A 19,978-nucleotide genomic window follows, 5' to 3' on the forward strand; every position below is an offset into this window, starting at 1 on the left:
GAACGCTTCTCCTTCCGTAGTTGAAGTCAGAACGCTAATCTCTTTCCGTAGTTGAAGTCAGAACGCTAATCTCTTTCCGTAGTTGAAGTCAACTATTTGATAACATTTGTTGACCATCTAGCTTCTGTCAATGCCTCTTCTATCTTCTCGATTGTAATACGGGGAAATCTTCAACTATCTCTACTTGCAATTAAGACCTCTTTAGTTAACATGAACTGTATGGTGTGAAATGATTAAGGCTTGCAAGAAGTTAATAACAAAAGACAACAACTAAACTAAAGTAAGTGAAATGCTGCTGGCTCGCTAGCTACCAGATAGGTTAACCAGCTAGCTGCTCTTCTACATGTAGGTTTGCATTGTTCAAGCTCGATAAACACCATCATACCAGAAGTGTGCTGTGCATAACGAAACGTATCTGTATACTGTAGGAATATCTAGGCCAATGTACCTGCAATAACGTTAGATTGTTACACTGATGAATGTTACCATTTTACTTTCATAATTCAGTCTTAACACAGTTGGCAAAAAATGAAAATGAAAGAATCCCAGCTGGCATTGTGTTTCTACTGTAAAGAGATGACTTGGCGTTGCCAAGTGTTTTCTACTTCATTGTGAATACTGACATCATGCTCAGAAAGTTGGGCGCTTTGTGAAAGGGTGTTTTGTAAGATGACCGTTATGATTCATGATGAACCAGGGAGAGAAGACCACAATTGGGTCTGAATGATTGAATTTGTGTCCTTAAAATGTCTGATCGTGTTCTGTGTGTTGGTTACCTCACCCTGTCCCATCGGTCTCTCTCTCTTAAGCATGAAACTACGTGTGAGGATAAACAAGCAGACCAGCCGGGTGAAGCTGGAGGGAGAGGAGCCCACTCTGACAGAGCTCAACGTTCAAATCAGAGAGATCCTTCTGCCTTCACATGGCCTCAGGTTAGTTAGACCCTCAGGTTAGCTAGTCCCTCAGGTTAGTTAGTCCCTCGGGTTAGTTAGTCCCTCGGGTTAGTTAGTCCCTCAGGTTAGTTAGTCCCTCAGGTTAGTTAGTCCCTCAGGTTAGTTAGACCCTCAGGTTAGTTAGTCCCTCAGGTTAGTTAGACCCTCAGGTTAGTTAGTCCCTCAGGTTAGTTAGACCCTCAGGTTAGCTAGTCCCTCAGGTTAGCTAGTCCCTCAGGTTAGTTAGTCCCTCAGGTTAGTTAGTCCCTCAGGTTAGTTAGACCCTCAGGTTAGTTAGACCCTCAGGTTAGTTAGACCCTCAGGTTAGTTAGTCCCTCAGGTTAGTTAGACCCTCAGGTTAGTTAGACCCTCAGGTTAGTTAGTCCCTCAGGTTAGTTAGACCCTCAGGTTAGACCCTCAGGTTAGTTAGACCCTCAGGTTAGTTAGTCCCTCAGGTTAGTTAGACCCTCAGGTTAGTTAGACCCTCAGGTTAGTTAGACCCTCAGGTTAGTTAGTCCCTCAGGTTAGTTAGTCCCTCAGGTTAGTTAGACCCTCAGGTTAGTTAGACCCTCAGGTTAGTTAGTCCCTCAGGTTAGTTCAGGTTAGGTTAGTTAGACCCTCAGGTTAGAGTTACCCTCAGGTTAGTTCAGGTTAGTTAGACCCTCAGGTTAGTTAGTCCCTCAGGTTAGTTAGACCCTCAGGTTAGTTAGTCCCTCAGGTTAGTTAGACCCTCAGGTTAGTTAGACCCTCAGGTTAGTTAGTCCCTCAGGTTAGTTAGACCCTCAGGTTAGCTAGTCCCTCAGGTTAGTTAGTCCCTCAGGTTAGTTAGTCCCTCAGGTTAGTTAGACCCTCAGGTTAGCTAGTCCCTCAGGTTAGTTAGTCCCTCAGGTTAGTTAGTCCCTCAGGTTAGTCCCTCAGGTTAGTTAGTCCCTCAGGTTAGTTAGTCCCTCAGGTTAGTTAGACCCTCAGGTTAGTTAGTCCCTCAGGTTAGTTAGTCCCTCAGGTTAGTTAGACCCTCAGGTTAGTTAGTCCCTCAGGTTAGTCCCTCAGGTTAGTTAGTCCCTCAGGTTAGTTAGTCCCTCAGGTTAGTCCCTCAGGTTAGTCCCTCAGGTTAGTTAGTCCCTCACGTTAGTCCCTCAGGTTAGTTCAGGTTAGTCCCTCAGGTTCCCTCAGGTTAGTCCCTCAGTTAGTCCCTCAGGTCCCTAGTTAGTCCCTAGTCCCTCAGGTTAGTCCCTCAGGTTAGTTAGTCCCTCACGTTAGTCCCTCAGGTTAGTTAGTCCCTCAGGTTAGTCCCTCAGGTTAGTCCCTCAGGTTAGTTAGTCCCTCACGTTAGTCCCTCGGGCTAGTTAGTCCCTCACATTAGTCCCTCAGGTTAGTCCCTCAGGTTAGTCCCTCAGGTTAGTCTCTCAGGTTAGTCTCTCAGGTTAGTTAGTCTCTCAGGTTAGTCCCTCAGGTTAGTCTCTCAGGTTAGTCTCTCAGGTTAGTTAGTCCCTCAGGTTAGTCTCTCAGGTTAGTCTCTCAGGTTAGTTAGTCCCTCAGGTTAGTCTCTCAGGTTAGTCTCTCAGGTTAGTTAGTCCCTCAGGTTAGTCCCTCAGGTTAGTCTCTCAGGTTAGTCTCTCAGGTTAGTTAGTCCCTCAGGTTAGTCCCTCAGGTTAGACATTTTCTCCTTCTGTTGCTAAAGGGCAGTTCCATGGTCGACTCAGATTTTCACTCTAAAATGTCTGCCGAACAAAAAACATTGATTTCAAAGTTGAACAAACCACACAACTCTATGCACAAGGATGACTTTTAAAAATGCCCACTTACAATTTTCCAAAAAAAACTGGGCAGAAACTAAGTTTGCTAGCAGAATAAAACTAGGGGAGATTTGACTGTAATTCTGGAACCAAACTGCATCTGGAGGTTTTTCCAGTAAATGTGGTCTTCTGAAATGTATTGTGTAAATTGTTCAAAGAGGTCATTGTTCATAGTTGTATGGTTTATTAAACTTAGAAATCAACGATTTGTGTTTAGCAAACATTTCAAAGTGAAAAATCGATGTCTCGGTGTAATTCCGTTCTCGTGGAAGGTTATTTTAAAGGTTTAACTTGGCAGTCGCTGTGTATTATTTGTGTTTATATATTGTTAGTAAAGTATGAGGACCACATGTTGAATGCTGTAAAGTTGACCCATAGTGGTTGGGGCTCAGATCATACCTCTCCTCTGTCCTCCACAGCCCAGACACAGAGTTCACCTTGTCCCTGAACGGCTCAGATCTTCTATCTGACTCTGGTCAGACTTTGTCCTCCTGTGGCATCGTTACTGGGGACCTGGTCTGTGTCATCTTGCCTCCATCTGTGGCTGTGCCCTCTGCCCCCTCCGCTGCCCCTGCTCCCTCAGGCTTCCCTGCCCCCTCCGCTGCCCCTGCTCCCTCAGCCCGCCAGTCACCCAGCAACAACACCAGCAGCAGCAGTAGTAAAACTGGGCTGTACCAAGCTGTACACCCACCAGCCCAACGCTCCAGTGAGGTGAGCCCTCCTCTCCTAACACCAGTAGTATATTATATTACAGTATAGTAGTAGTAGACTATAGTAGTAGTATATTACAATACAAGTATTCAGACCCCTTGACTTTTTCCACATTTTGTTAAGTTACAACCTTATTCTATAATTGATTCAATTATTTTTTTCCTCTTCAATCTACACACAATACCCCATAATGACATCACAATACCCCATAATGACATCACAATACCCCATAATGACATCACAATACCCCATAATGACAAGGTGAAAACAGATTTTTAGATTTTTTTGCAAATGTATACCAAAAAAGATACCTTATTTACATAAGTATTCAGACTCTTTGCTATGAGACTCAAAATTGAGCTCAGGTGCATCCTGTTTCCATTGATCAACCTTGAGATTTTTCTACAACTTGATTGGAGTCCACCTGTGGTAAATTCAATTGATTTGACATGATTTGGAAAGGCACACACCTGTCTATATAAGGTCCCTCAGTTGACAGTGCATGTCAGAGCAAAAACCAAGCCATGAGGTCGAAGGAGTTGTCCACAGAGCTCAGAGACAGGATTGTGTCGAGGCACATGTCTGGGGAAGGGTACCAATTAATTTCTGCAGCATTGAAGGTCCCCAAGAACACAGTGGCCTCCATTTTTAAATGGAAGAAGTTTGGAACCACCAAGACTCGAGCAGGGACATGGTCAAGGAGCTGACCAAGAACCCGATGGTCACTCTGACAGAGCTCCAGAGTTTCTCTGGGGAGATGGGACAACCTTCCAGAAGGACAAACATCTCTGCAGCACTCTACCAATCAGGCCTTTATTCTAGGGTGGCCAGATAAAAGCCACTCCTCTATAGAAGGCACATGACAACCCGCTTGGAGTTTGCCAAAAGGCACCAAAAAGACTCCCAGACCAGGAGAAACAAGATTCTCTGGTCTGATGAAACCAACTGATTGAACTGTTTGGTCTGAAGGCCAAGCGTAACGTCTGGAGGAAACCTGCCACCATCCCTACGGTGAAGCATGGTGGTGGCAGCATCATGCTGTGGGGATGTTTTTCAGCTGCAGGGACTGGGAGACTAGTCAGAATCAAGGGAAAGATAAACAGAGCAAAGTACAGAGAGATCCTTGAATGAAACCTGCTCCAGAGCTCTCAGGACCTCAAACTGGGGCGAAGGTTCACCTTCCAACAGGACAACGACCCTAAGCACACAGACAAGACAATGCAGGAGTGGCTTCGGGACAAATCTCTGAATGTCCTTGAGTGGCCCAGCCAGAGCCCGGACTTGAACCCGATCAAACATTTCTGGAGAGTCCTGAAAATAGCTGTGCAGCGATGCTACCCATCCAACCTGACAGAGCTTGAGAAGATCTGCAGAGAAGAATGGGAGGAACTCCCCAAATACAGGTATGCCAAGCTTGTAGTGTCATACCCAAGAAGACTGGAGGCTGTAATCGCTGCCAAATGTGCTTCAACAAAGTACTGAATTAAGGGTCTGAATACTTATGTAAATGTGATATTTCAGTTTTTTTTTAATGTCTTAACCTGTTTTTGCTTTCTCATTATGGGCTATTGTGCAGATTGAGAGGGGGAAACAATGTAATGTAATATGTATGTATGTGTGTGTGTGTGTGTGGTGTGGTGTAAATCGTATGCTTTTACTGTGAGTTTTGTTTTACTCTAGGACACTGCTGTTGACTTTCTTCTCAGTACCAGATAGTCACCATGCTAATTTGTGTTGTTGATCCAGGCCAGCACCAGCATGGGGGTGGAGCCTGAACAGGAAGTGGTCAGAGAGGAGGAGGAGGAGCAGGAAGAAGAGGCAGGTCAGTGGGTGTGGGAGCCCATGCTGTGTGGGGAGGCCGAAGGAGGGAAGGTACCCCATTCCCTGGAGGTGCTGTACCACCAGGCTCAGAGCAGCAGTACCTGTGATGCCCTGATGGTGGCAGTCCACCTCCTGATGCTGGAGACTGGCTTCCTGTGTCAGGTAAGCCTCTACAGGAGACTGGGGGAGTCGATCTCAATTGAATACTCCTCGCATTCCTCTCTGCTTCCTTCCTCAAAACCCATTGGAGGAGAAGGTCAGGTGGGAGGGACCTCTGGCTTTCTCATCCAATGGGTTTGAGAAGGAGGCGAGGAGAGAGGGCGCCAGGATTATGCAATCGAGATTCTCTCTGGGATTTGCATCCCAAATAGTGCACTACTGTTGACCAGAACCCTATTCCCTAAATTGTGTGTGTGTGTGTAGGGCTCTGAGGGGCGTCCTGGTGAGATGCCAGCTGGGTGGAGGGCACCAGGAGGGCTGTACAGACTGCAGTATGCCCATCCCCTCTGTGACGACAGCCTGGCCTTGGTCCTAGCTGTCCCCATGGGAACCGTTCTGGTTATCAACGGTCAGTCTCACTGTTTCTCAAAGCTGTGTCCCAAATGGGGTTTATTACTTCTGACCAGGGACCATAGGGGGCCATCTGGAAGGGCTCGATAGGGGGCCATCTGGAAGCCCCATAGAACTCTATAGGGGCCATCTGGAAGGACCGTAGGGCTCTATAGGGGACCATCTGGAAGGTCCGTAGGGCTCTATAGGGGCCATCTGGAAGGGCTCGATAGGGGGCCATCTGGAAGGGCTCTATAGGGGGCCATCTGGAAGGGCTCGATAGGGGGCCATCTGGAAGGGCTCTATAGGGGCCATCTGGAAGGACCATAGGGCTCTATAGGGGCCATCTGGAAGGACCATAGGGCTCTATAGGGGCCATCTGGAAGGGCTCTATAGGGGCCATCTGGAAGGACCATAGGGCTCTATAGGGGCCATCTGGAAGGACCATAGGGCTCTATAGGGGCCATCTGGAAGGGCTCTATAGGGGCCATATGGAAGGACCATAGGGCTCTATAGGGAGCCATCTGGAAGGACCATAGAACTCTATAGGGGCCATCTGGAAGGTCCGTAGGGCTCTATAGGGGCCATCTGGAAGGACCGTAGGGCTCTATAGGGGGCCATCTGGAAGGACCATAGGGCTCTTTAGGGGCCATCTGGAAGGGCTCTATAGGGGGCCATCTGGAAGCCCCATAGAACTCTATAGGGGCCATCTGGAAGGGCTCTATAGGGGGCCATCTGGAAGAAGGGGGCCATCGAAGGGCTCTATAGGGGGAAGGGCCATCTGGAAGGGCTCGATAGAGGGCCATCTGGAAGAAGGGGCCATCTGGATAGAGGGGCCATCTGGAAGGACTAGGATCTATAGGGGCCATCTGGAAGGACTATATGGCTCGATAGGGGCCATCTGGAAGGGCTCGATAGGGGGCCATCTGGAAGGGCTCTATAGGGGCCATCTGGAAGGACCGTAGGGGGGGACCATCTGGAAGGACTAGATAGGGGGCCATCTGGAAGGTCCGCTCGATAGGGGGCCATCTGGAAGGGCTCGATAGGGGGCCATCTGGAAGGGCTCGGGGGGCCATCTGGAAGGGCTCGATAGGGGGCCATCTGGAAGGGCTCGATAGGGGGCCATCTGGAAGGGCTCGATAGGGGGCCATCTGGAAGGGCTCGATAGGGGGCCATCTGGAAGGGCTCGATAGGGGGCCATCTGGAAGGGCTCGATAGGGGGCCATCTGGAAGGGCTCGATAGGGGGCCATCTGGAAGGGCTCGATAGGGGGCCATCTGGAAGGGCTCGATAGGGGGCCATCTGGAAGGGCTCGATAGGGGGCCATCTGGAAGGACCATAGGGCTCTTTAGGGGCCATCTGGAAGGGCTCTATAGGGGGCCATCTGGAAGGCAGTCTCAGTCTTTGACATAGCTTTATGTTTGATCCATCTCTGCTTATCATTATTGATTGGTCTCCCCCTGATTGATCGGTATATTGCTCCCCTCTGCAGCCACCCTGAAGATGAACCAGCAGGTGGACACAGTGAGGAAACTGTCGCTGAAACCCTCCACCTATGTGACTGACCAGTGGACAGGTTAGTGTGACTGACCAGTGGACAGGTTAGTGTGACTGGGCAGGTTAGTGTGACTGACCAGTGGGCAGGTTAGTGTGACTGACAGGTTAGTGTGACTGACCAGTGGACAGGTTAGTGTGACTGACAGGTTAGTGTGACTGACCAGTGGACAGGTTAGTGTGACTGACAGGTTAGTGTGACTGACCAGTGGACAGGTTAGTGTGACTGACAGGTTAGTGTGACTGACCAGTGGACAGGTTAGTGTGACTGACCAGTGGACAGGTTAGTGTGACTGACCAGTGGACAGGTTAGTGTGACTGACCAGTGGGCAGGTTAGTGTGACTGACCAGTGGACAGGTTAGTGTGACTGACCAGTGGGCAGGTTAGTGTGACTGACCAGTGGGCAGGTTAGTGTGACTGACCAGTGGGCAGGTTAGTGTGACTGACCAGTGGGCAGGTTAGTGTGACTGGACAGGTTAGTGTGACTGACCAGTGGGCAGGTTAGTGTGACTGGGCAGGTTAGTGTGACTGACCAGTGGACAGGTTAGTATGACTGGACAGGTTAGTGTGACTGACCAGTGGACAGGTTAGTGTGACTGACCAGTGGGCAGGTTAGTGTGACTGACCAGTGGACAGGTTAGTGTGACTGACCAGTGGGCAGGTTAGTGTGACTGACCAGTGGACAGGTTAGTGTGACTGACCAGTGGACAGGTTAGTGTGACTGACCAGTGGACAGGTTAGTGTGACTGACCAGTGGACAGGTTAGTGTGACTGACCAGTGGACAGGTTAGTGTGACTGACCAGTGGGCAGGTTAGTGTGACTGACCAGTGGGCAGGTTAGTGTGACTGACCAGTGGGCAGGTTAGTGTGACTGACCAGTGGGCAGGTTAGTGTGACTGGACAGGTTAGTGTGACTGACCAGTGGACAGGTTAGTGTGACTGGACAGGTTAGTGTGACTGACCAGTGGGCAGGTTAGCGTGACTGACCTGTGGGCAGGTTAGTGTGACTGACCAGTGGACAGGTTAGTGTGACTGACCAGTGGACAGGTTAGTGTGACTGACCAGTGGGCAGGTTAGTGTGACTGACCAGTGGGCAGGTTAGTGTGACTGACCAGTAGACGGGTGACCGTGTCTGTTCTGTTCCAGGTGACCGTGTCTGTTCTGTGTGTTGATCCACGGGTGACCGTGTCTGTTCTGTGTGTTCTGTTCCAGGTGACAGTGCAGCGGCCGTCTACACAGAGCTGAGGAAGTTGTCCCGGGTCTTCAAAGACCAGCTGGTGTATCCTCTGATAGCTTCAGCCAGAGAAGGTACTGGGATGTAGATATATAGTACTGTTATTAAATATATAGTACTGTTATTAAATATATAGTACTGGGATGTAGATATATAGTACTGTTATTAAATATATAGTACTGTTATTAAATATATAGTACTGGGATGTAGATATATAGTACTGTTATTAAATATATAGTACTGTTATTAAATATATAGTACTGGGATGTAGATATATAGTACTGGGATGTAGATATGTAGTACTGGGATGTAGATATATAGTACTGTTATTAAATATATAGTACTGTTATTAAATATATAGTACTGGGATGTAGATATATAGTACTGGGATGTAGATATATAGTACTGGGATGTAGATATGTAGTACTGGGATGTAGATATATAGTACTGTTATTAAATATATAGTACTGTTATTAAATATATAGTACTGGGATGTAGATATATAGTACTGTTATTAAATATATAGTACTGTTATTAAATATGTAGTACTGGGATGTAGATATGTAGTACTGGGATGTAGATATATAGTACTGTTATTAAATATATAGAACTGTTATTAAATATATAGTACTGTTATTAAATATATAGTACTGGGATGTAGATATATAGTACTGTTATTAAATATATAGTACTGTTATTAAATATATAGTACTGGGATGTAGATATATAGTACTGGGATGTAGATATGTAGTACTGGGATGTAGATATATAGTACTGTTATTAAATATATAGTACTGTTATTAAATATATAGTACTGGGATGTAGATATATAGTACTGTTATTAAATATATAGTACTGTTATTAAATATATAGTACTGGGATGTAGATATATAGTACTGTTATTAAATATATAGTACTGGGATGTAGATATATAGTACTGTTATTAAATATATAGTACTGTTATTACATATATAGTACTGTTATTAAATATATAGTACTGGGATGTAGATATATAGTACTGGGATGTAGATATATAGTACTGGAAGGTAGATATGTTATTAGATAAATAGTACTGTTATTAAATAAATAAGTATTTGATACACTGCTGATTTTGCAGGTTTTCCTACTTACAAAGCATGTAGAGGTCTGTGATTTTTATCATAGGTACACTTCAACTGTGAGAGATGGAATCTATAACAAAAATCCAGAAAATCACATTGTATGATTTGTAAGTAATTAATTTCCATTTTATTGCATGACATAAGTATTTGATACATCAGAAAAGCAGAACTTAATATTTGGTACAGAAACCTTTGTTTGCAATTACAGAGATCATACATTTCCTGTAGTTCTTGACCAGGTTTGCACACACTGCAGCAGGGATTTTGGCCCACTCCTCCATACAGACCTTCTCCAGATCCTTCAGGTTTCGGGGCTGTCGCTGGGCAATACGGACTTTCAGCTCCCTCCAAAGATTTACTATTGGGTTCAGGTCTGGAGACTGGCTTGGTCACTCCAGGACCTTGAGATGCTTCTTACGGAGCCACTCCTTAGTTGCCCTGTCTGTGTGTTTCGGGTCGTTGTCATGCTGGAAGGCCCAGCCACGACCCATCTTCAATGCTCTTACTGAGGGAAGGAGGTTGTTGGCCAAGATCTCGCGAAACATGGCCCCATCCATACTCCCCTCAATACGGTGCAGTTGTCCTGTCCCCTTTGCAGAAAAGCATCCCCAAAGAATGTTTCCACCTCCATGCTTCACGGTTGGGGTGGTGTTCTTGGGGTTGTACTCATCCTTCTTCTTCCTCCAAACACGGTGAGTGGAGTTTAGACCAAAAAGCTCTATTTTTGTCTCATCAGACCACATGACCTTCTCCCATTCCTCCTCTGGATCATCCAGATGGTCATTGGCAAACTTCAGACGGGCCTGGACATGCGTTGGCTTGAGCAGGGGGACCTTGCGTGCGCTGCAGGATTTTAATCCATGACGGCGTAGTGTGTTACTAATGGTTTTCTTTGAGACTGTGGTCCCAGCTCTCTTCAGGTCATTGATCAGGTCCTGCCGTGTAGTTCTGGGCTGATCCCTCACCTTCCTCATGATCATTGATGCCCCACGAGGTGAGATCTTGCATGGAGCCCCAGACCGAGTGTGATTGACCGTCATCTTGAACTTCTTCCATTTTCTAATAATTGCACCAACAGTTGTTGCCTTCTCACCAAGCTGCTTGCCTGTGGTCCTGTAGCCCATCCCAGCCTTGTGCAGGTCTACAATTGTATCCATGATGTCCTTACACAGTTCTCTGGTCTTGGCCATTGTGGAGAGGTTGGAGTCTATTTGATTGAGTGGGTGGACAGGTGTCTTTTATACAGGTAACGAGTTCAAAACAGGTGCAGTTAATACAGGTAATGAGTGGAGAACAGGGGGGCTTCTTAAAGAAAAACTAACAGGTATGTGAGAGCCTGAATTCTTACTGGTTGGTAGGTGATCAAATACTTATGTCACGCAATAAAATGCACATGAATTACTTAAAAATCATACAATGTCATTTTCTGGATTTTTTTTTTAGATTTCGTCTCTCACAGTGACCTATGATAAAAATTACAGACCTCTACATGCTTTGTAAGTAGGAAAACCTGCAAAATCAGCAGTGTATCAAATACTTGTTCTCCCCAGTGTATGTAGTACTGTTACTAAGTAATAAATAGTACTGTGAAGTAGATATGTAGTACTGTTACTAAGTAATAAATAGTACTGTGAAGTAGATATGTAGTACTGTTACTAAGTAATAAATAGTACTGGGAGGTTGATATGTAGTACTGTTACTAAGTAATAAATAGTACTGGGAGGTTGATATGTAGTACTGTTACTAAGTAATAAATAGTACTGTGAAGTAGATATGTAGTACTGTTACTAAGTAATACATAGTACTGGGAGGTAGATATGTAGTACTGTTACTAAGTAATAAATAGTACTGGGAGGTAGATATGTAGTACTGTTACTAAGTAATACATAGTACTGTGAAGTAGATATGTAGTACTGTTACTAAGTAATAAATAGTACTGTGAGGTAGATATGTAGTACTGTTACTAAGTAATACATATTACTGGGAGGTAGATATGTAGTACTGTTATTAAGTAATAAATAGTACTGGGAGGTAGATATGTAGTACTGTTACTAAGTAATAAATAGTACTGGGAGGTAGATATGTAGTACTGTTACTAAGTAATAAATAGTACTGTGAAGTAGATATGTAGTACTGTTACTAAGTAATACATAGTACTGTGAAGTAGATATGTAGTACTGTTACTAAGTAATAAATAGTACTGGGAGGTAGATATGTAGTACTGTTACTAAGTAATACATAGTACTGGGAGGTAGATATGTAGTACTGTTACTAAGTAATAAATAGTACTGGGAGGTAGATATGTAGTACTGTTACTAAGTAATAAATAGTACTGGGAGGTTGATATGTAGTACTGTTATTAAGTAATAAATAGTACTGTGAAGTAGATATGTAGTACTGTTACTAAGTAATAAATAGTACTGTGAAGTAGATATGTAGTACTGTTATTAAGTAATACATAGTACTGGGAGGTAGATATGTAGTACTGTTACTAAGTAATAAATAGTACTGTGAAGTAGATATGTAGTACTGTTATTAAGTAATAAATAGTACTGTGAAGTAGATATGTAGTACTGTTACTAAGTAATAAATGGTACTGGGAGGTAGATATGTAGTACTGTTACTAAGTAATAAATGGTACTGGGAGGTAGATATGTAGTACTGTTACTAAGTAATAAATGGTACTGGGAGGTAGATATGTAGTACTGTTACTAAGTAATAAATGGTACTGGGAGGTAGATATGTAGTACTGTTACTAAGTAATAAATAGTACTGGGAGGTAGATATGTAGTACTGTTACTAAGTAATAAATAGTACTGGGAGGTAGATATGTAGTACTGTTACTAAGTAATAAATAGTACTGGGAGGTAGATATGTAGTACTGTTACTAAGTAATAAATAGTACTGGGAGGTAGATATGTAGTACTGTTACTAAGTAATACATAGTACTGTGAAGTAGATATGTAGTACTGTTACTAAGTAATACATAGTACTGTGAAGTAGATATGTAGTACTGTTATTAAGTAATACATAGTACTGGGAGGTAGATATGTAGTACTGTTACTAAGTAATAAATAGTACTGGGAGGTTGATATGTAGTACTGTTATTAAGTAATAAATAGTACTGTGAAGTAGATATGTAGTACTGTTACTAAGTAATACATAGTACTGTGAAGTAGATATGTAGTACTGTTACTAAGTAATAAATAGTACTGGGAGGTAGATATGTAGTACTGTTACTAAGTAATAAATAGTACTGGGAGGTAGATATGTAGTACTGTTACTAAGTAATAAATAGTACTGGGAGGTTGATATGTAGTACTGTTATTAAGTAATAAATAGTACTGTGAAGTAGATATGTAGTACTGTTACTAAGTAATAAATAGTACTGTGAAGTAGATATGTAGTACTGTTACTAAGTAATAAATAGTACTGGGAGGTAGATATGTAGTACTGTTACTAAGTAATAAATAGTACTGTGAAGTAGATATGTAGTACTGTTACTAAGTAATAAATAGTACTGGGAGGTAGATATGTAGTACTGTTACTAAGTAATAAATAGTACTGGGAGGTAGATATGTAGTACTGTTACTAAGTAATACATAGTACTGTGAAGTAGATATGTAGTACTGTTATTAAGTAATACATAGTACTGTGAAGTAGATATGTAGTACTGTTACTAAGTAATACATAGTACTGGGAGGTAGATATGTAGTACTGTTACTAAGTAATACATAGTACTGGGAGGTAGATATGTAGTACTGTTACTAAGTAATAAATAGTACTGGGAGGTAGATATGTAGTACTGTTACTAAGTAATAAATAGTACTGTGAAGTAGATATGTAGTACTGTTACTAAGTAATAAATAGTACTGGGAGGTAGATATGTAGTACTGTTACTAAGTAATAAATGGTACTGGGAGGTAGATATGTAGGACTGTTACTAAGTAATAAATAGTACTGGGAGGTAGATATGTAGTACTGTTACTAAGTAATACATAGTACTGTGAAGTAGATATGTAGTACTGTTACTAAGTAATACATAGTACTGTGAAGTAGATATGTAGTACTGTTACTAAGTAATAAATAGTACTGGGAGGTAGATATGTAGTACTGTTACTAAGAAGGAAGTATCTGGAAATATGACATTGGTCTCAGATCTCACTGCAATCATTTAAAATCATTGTATAGTAAATGTTAATGACCAATGTGTCATCCATTACTCCATGTCTCCCCCTGTTGTCTGGTGGTGGTATAACAGCCATGATCCTGCCAGCAGTGTTGTAACTCTCTGTCTCCCCCTGTTGTCTGGTGGTGGTATAACAGCCATGGCCCTGCCAGCAGTGTTGTAACTCTCTGTCTACCCCTGTTGTCTGGTGGTGGTATAACAGCCATGGCCCTGCCAGCAGTGTTGTAACTCTCTGTCTACCCCTGTTGTCTGGTGGTGGTATAACAGCCATGGCCCTGCCAGCAGTGTTGTAACTCTCTGTCTCCCCCTGTGGTCTGGTGGTGGTATAACAGCCATGGCCCTGCCAGCAGTGTTGTAACTCTGTCTCCCCCTGTGGTCTGGTGGTGCTATAACAGCCATGGCCCTGCCAGCAGTGTTGTAACTCTCTGTCTCCCCCTGTGGTCTGGTGGTGGTATAACAGCCATGGCCCTGCCAGCAGTGTTGTAACTCTCTGTCTCCCCCTGTGGTCTGGTGGTGGTATAACAGCCATGGCCCTGCCAGCAGTGTTTGGCCTGCCAGTCCTTCCTCCAGAGCTGTTACTGAGGGTGCTGAGACTGCTGGATGTCTCCTCTCTCCTGGCCCTCTCCTCGGTCAACAGACACCTCCACCAGACCACCACAGACCCAGCCCTCTGGAGACACCTCTACCGCAGAGACTTCCGAGGTAGGACGAACGCACACACACACAAACACACACACACACGGATATATTTATAAACACACATAAACACACATAAAAGACAGGAGGTCTCTGGTCTGTCTGGGGGTCTCTGGCCTGTCTGAATACCTAGGATAGGATAAGTAATCCTATCCTAAGTAATCCTTCTCACCACCCCCCCCCCCCCCTTAATGATTTAGATGCACTATTGTAAAGTGGCTGTTCCACTGGATGTCAGAAGGTGAATTCACCAATTTGTAAGTCGCTCTGGATAAGAGCGTCTGCTAAATGACTTAAATGTAAATGTAAATGGAGGGTCTCTGGTCTGTCTGGAGGGTCTCTGGCCTGTCTGGAGGGTCTCTGGCCTGTCTGGAGGGTCTCTGGCCTGTCTGGAGGGTCTCTGGCCTGTCTGGAAGGTCTCTGGTCTTTCTGGAGGGTCTCTGGTCTTTCTGGAGGGTCTCTGGTCTTTCTGGAGGGTCTCTGGTCTGTCTGGAGGGTCTCTGGTCTGTCTGGAGGGTCTCTGGTCTGTCTGGAGGTCTCTGGTCTGTCTGGAGAGTCTCTGGTCTGTCTGGAGGGTCTCTGGTCTGTCTGGAGGGTCTCTGGCCTGTCTGGAGGTCTGTCTGGAGGGTCTCTGGTCTGTCTGGAGGTCTGTCTGGAGGGTCTCTGGCCTGTCTGGAGGGTCTCTGGCCTGTCTGGAGGGTCTCTGGCCTGTCTGGAGGGTCTCTGGTCTGTCTGGAGGGTCTCTGGTCTGTCTGGAGGTCTCTGGCCTGTCTGGAGGGTCTCTGGCCTGTCTGGAGGGTCTCTGGCCTGTCTGGAGGGTCTCTGGTCTGTCTGGAGGGTCTCTGGTCTGTCTGGAGGGTCTCTGGTCTGTCTGGAGGGTCTCTGGTCTGTCTGGAGGTCTCTGGTCTGTCTGGAGAGTCTCTGGTCTGTCTGGAGGGTCTCTGGTCTGTCTGGAGGGTCTCTGGCCTGTCTGGAGGTCTGTCTGGAGGGTCTCTGGTCTGTCTGGAGGTCTGTCTGGAGGGTCTCTGGCCTGTCTGGAGGGTCTCTGGCCTGTCTGGAGGGTCTCTGGCCTGTCTGGAGAGTCTCTGGTCTGTCTGGAGGGTCTCTGGTCTGTCTGGAGGGTCTCTGGCCTGTCTGGAGGTCTGTCTGGAGGGTCTCTGGTCTGTCTGGAGGTCTGTCTGGAGGGTCTCTGGCCTGTCTGGAGGGTCTCTGGCCTGTCTGGAGGGTCTCTGGTCTGTCTGGAGGGTCTCTGGTCTGTCTGGAGGGTCTCTGGTCTGTCTGGAGGGTCTCTGGTCTGTCTGGAGGGTCTCTGGTCTGTCTGGAGAGTCTCTGGTCTGTCTGGAGGGTCTCTGGTCTGTCTGGAGGGTCTCTGGCCTGTCTGGAGGTCTGTCTGGAGGGTCTCTGGTCTGTCTGGAGGTCTGTCTGGAGGGTCTCTGGCCTGTCTGGAGGGTCTCTGGCCTGTCTGGAGGGTCTCTGGCCTGTCTGGAGAGTCTCTGGTCTGTCTGGAAGGTCTCTGGTCTGTCTGGAGGGTCTCCGGCCTGTCTGGAGGGTCTCTGGAAGGTCTCTCTCCAGAGTGTCTGTTAAATGCCGTGTCTGTATTATAGATATGTTAGATTCTACATGTCAGAGCAGAACTAGGTCTGTTCTCCTGAGACGGGTCTGTATTAAAGATAAGTTAGTGATTGAATGCATATTGTGATGGAGATTGTTATTTGACTGTTGCAGATGGCCAAGACCACAGCAGAGCCAGAGACACTCAGTGGAGAGAGGTGAGTCAGGTCCCAGTATTCTACATATTGACTGTTGCAAACTCTCTGGTATCGTTTAAGACTCAGCCACTGTCTAACTCTCTGGTATCATTTAGGACTCAGCCACTGTCTAACTCTCTGGTATCATTTAGGGCTCAGCCTGTCTAACTCTCTGGTATCGTTTAGGACTCAGCCACTGTCTAACTCTCTGGTATCATTTAGGACTCAGCCACTGTCTAACTCTCTGGTATCGTTTAGGACTCAGCCACTGTCTAACTCTCTGGTATCATTTAGGACTCAGCCACTGTCTAACTCTCTGGTATCATTTAGGACTCAGCCTGTCTAACTCTCTGGTATCGTTTAGGACTCAGCCACTGTCTAACTCTCTGGTATCGTTTAGGACTCAGCCACTGTCTAACTCTCTGGTATCATTTAGGACTCAGCCTGTCTAACTCTCTGGTATCGTTTAGGACTCAGCCACTGTCTAACTCTCTGGTATCATTTAGGACTCAGCCACTGTCTAACTCTCTGGTATCATTTAGGACTCAGACACTGTCTAACTCTCTGGTATCATTTAGGACTCAGACACTGTCTAACTCTCTGGTATCATGTAGGACTCAGACTCTAACTCTCTGGTATCATTTAGGACTCAGACACTGTCTAACTCTCTGGTATCATTTAGGACTCAGACACTGTCTCACTCTCTGGTATCATTTAGGACTCAGACACTGTCTCACTCTCTGGTATCGTTTAGGACTCAGACACTGTCTAACTCTCTGGTATCATTTAGGACTCACACTGTCTAACTCTCTGGTATCGTTTAGGACTCAGACACTGTCTCACTCTCTGGTATCATTTAGGACTCAGACACTGTCTAACTCTCTGGTATCATTTAGGACTCAGACACTGTCTAACTCTCTGGTATCATTTAGGACTCAGACACTGTCTCACTCTCTGGTATCATTTAGGACTCAGACACTGTCTCACTCTCTGGTATCATTTAGGACTCAGACACTGTCTATCTCTCTGGTATCGTTTAGGACTCAGACACTGTCTCACTCTCTGGTATCATTTAGGACTCAGACACTGTCTAACTCTCTGGTATCATTTAGGACTCAGACACTGTCTAACTCTCTGGTATCATTTAGGACTCAGACACTGTCTAACTCTCTGGTATCATTTAGGACTCAGACACTGTCTAACTCTCTGGTATCATTTAGGACTCAGCCTGTCTAACTCTCTGGTATCGTTTAGGACTCAGCCACTGTCTAACTCTCTGGTATCGTTTAGGACTCAGCCACTGTCTAACTCTCTCGTATCATTTAGGACTCAGCCTGTCTAACTCTCTGGTATCGTTTAGGACTCAGCCACTGTCTAACTCTCTGGTATCGTTTAGGACTCAGACACTGTCTAACTCTCTGGTATCATTTAGGACTCAGCCACTGTCTAACTCTCTGGTATCATTTAGGACTCAGACACTGTCTAACTCTCTGGTATCATTTAGGACTCAGACACTGTCTAACTCTCTGGTATCATTTAGGACTCAGCCACTGTCTAACTCTCTGGTATCGTTTAGGACTCAACCACTGTCTAACTCTCTGGTAACGTTTAGGACTCAGCCACTGTCTAACTCTCTGGTATCGTTTAGGACTCAGCCACTGTCTAACTCTCTGGTATCATTTAGGACTCAGCCACTGTCTAACTCTCTGGTATCATTTAGGACTCAGCCTGTCTAACTCTCTGGTATCGTTTAGGACTCAGCCACTGTCTAACTCTCTGGTATCATTTAGGACTCAGCCACTGTTTAACTCTCTGGTATCATTTAGGACTCAGCCACTATCTAACTCTCTGGTATCATTTAGGACTCAGCCTGTCTAACTCTCTGGTATCATTTAGGACTCAGCCACTGTCTAACTCTCTGGTATCGTTTAGGACTCAGCCACTGTCTAACTCTCTGGTATCATTTAGGACTCAGCCACTGTCTAACTCTCTGGTATCATTTAGGACTCAGCCACTGTCTAACTCTCTGGTATCATTTAGGACTCAGCCACTGTCTAACTCTCTGGTATCATTTAGGACTCAGCCTGTCTAACTCTCTGGTATCGTTTAGGACTCAGCCACTGTCTAACTCTCTGGTATCGTTTAGGACTCAGACACTGTCTAACTCTCTGGTATCATTTAGGACTCAGACACTGTCTAACTCTCTGGTATCATTTAGGACTCAGACACTGTCTAACTCTCTGGTATCATTTAGGACTCAGACACTGTCTAACTCTCTGGTATCATTTAGGACTCAGACACTGTCTAACTCTCTGGTATCATTTAGGACTCAGACACTGTCTAACTCTCTGGTATCATTTAGGACTCAGACACTGTCTAACTCTCTGGTATCATTTAGGACTCAGACTCTAACTCTCTGGTATCGTTTTAATTTCAGCTCTACAAGAAGAAGTACAAGTGGAGGAGAGAAGCAGCCAGTTACCGCCGCCACATGCCCCGTTACCACCCTGTCCCCCCACCGCTCTACCCCCTCCACCCCCTCCCCAACAACCCCTTCCCCTTCTACCCGCCTGGCATCATCGGTGGGGAGTACGACCAGAGACCTGGCATCCCCGGTGGTATTCTGCCCCGCCCCCGCTACGACCCTATTGGTCCGCTCCCAGGTCACGATCCCACAGCAGGAGGGCTGATTGGACGAAGGGGGCTGAGACCTGCTGGGAACCGGCCGGCTGACATCAGAAGAGGGTTCATATGACCTCCCTGACCAGTGACCTCTAGTGGTGGTGTAGGAGTATGACCACCACACAGAGAAGCTTAAATAAAACAGAGATGTTGAAGACTGACTGATTAGCCTACCTTAAATAAGGCACCTGAGTGCTATAGTCACAGATAAATGGCGTTGTTCGGTCTATAAACACTAACCCTCATCCAGCCTGCTTATTTTCCCCTAAACCTCATCCAGGTGTTTTTTATAAAACCCTATCCTTGACCCAGAATCAGCTTGAAATAGCTCATGTTCTCCTGTGTGTGTTTAGTAAGTGATGAGGTCAGATCATACCGATCTGCTATCTTCATTTGATCTCTCTGTTGTTGCAGAAAATGTTGCTGCACAGCAGGAAATGTAAACTTCTAAAAGTTTTCCAGAGAGAAAGCGGTCAAATTTAAGATCGTAGATCTGTAGGGGTGCCTGGGGGATTGAGGTGGCCGTTTCGATCTTCCACCATTCACTATGAAGACATTTTGTACTTGTTTCCCTGCAGACTAAAAGCTGTAAATAAAATGAGAAAATGTCAATCGACTGGTTTTTAGCCGTGGTCATATTTGAGCCCTCAGTCTCTGAAATCCAGACTGTTCAGGGACGATTCAATAGTCATGTACACTGAAATAAAATATAAACACAACGTGTAAAGTGTCTCTATGTTTTATGAGTTGAAATAAAAGATCCCAGAAATGTTCCATACACACAAAAAAACGTATTTCTCAAAAATGTTGTGCACAACTTTGTTTACATCACTACTGGTGAGCATTTCTCCTTTGCCAAGATAATCCATCCACCTGACAGGTGTGGCATATCAAGAAGCTGATTAAACAACATGATCATTACACAGGTGCACCTTGTGCTGTGGG

At 45.2% G+C, this 19,978-nt stretch overlaps 1 protein-coding gene across 2 annotated transcripts; it reads left to right on the forward strand.

The window, feature by feature from the left end:
• Nucleotides 1-14: 14 nt before the first annotated feature.
• On the forward strand, nt 15-19,649 carry LOC135515592 (F-box only protein 7-like). Of its 2 annotated transcripts, none has more exons than XM_064939212.1 (10): nt 15-161; nt 809-932; nt 3,148-3,439; nt 5,186-5,422; nt 5,684-5,828; nt 7,301-7,384; nt 8,576-8,671; nt 14,433-14,609; nt 16,329-16,372; nt 18,789-19,649. In XM_064939212.1, exons 2-10 carry the CDS (start codon nt 811-813, stop codon nt 19,104-19,106), a joined length of 1,515 nt encoding a protein of 504 aa, XP_064795284.1. In that variant the 5' UTR covers nt 15-161; nt 809-810; the 3' UTR covers nt 19,107-19,649. The 2 variants fall into 2 exon arrangements, with proteins under 2 accessions (XP_064795284.1, XP_064795283.1); XM_064939211.1 differs by having other exon boundaries at nt 16-280; nt 810-932.
• Nucleotides 19,650-19,978: the final 329 nt, after the last annotated feature.

This window comes from Oncorhynchus masou, chromosome 27, assembly GCF_036934945.1.
Source record: "Oncorhynchus masou masou isolate Uvic2021 chromosome 27, UVic_Omas_1.1, whole genome shotgun sequence".
NCBI lineage: Eukaryota > Metazoa > Chordata > Actinopteri > Salmoniformes > Salmonidae > Oncorhynchus > Oncorhynchus masou.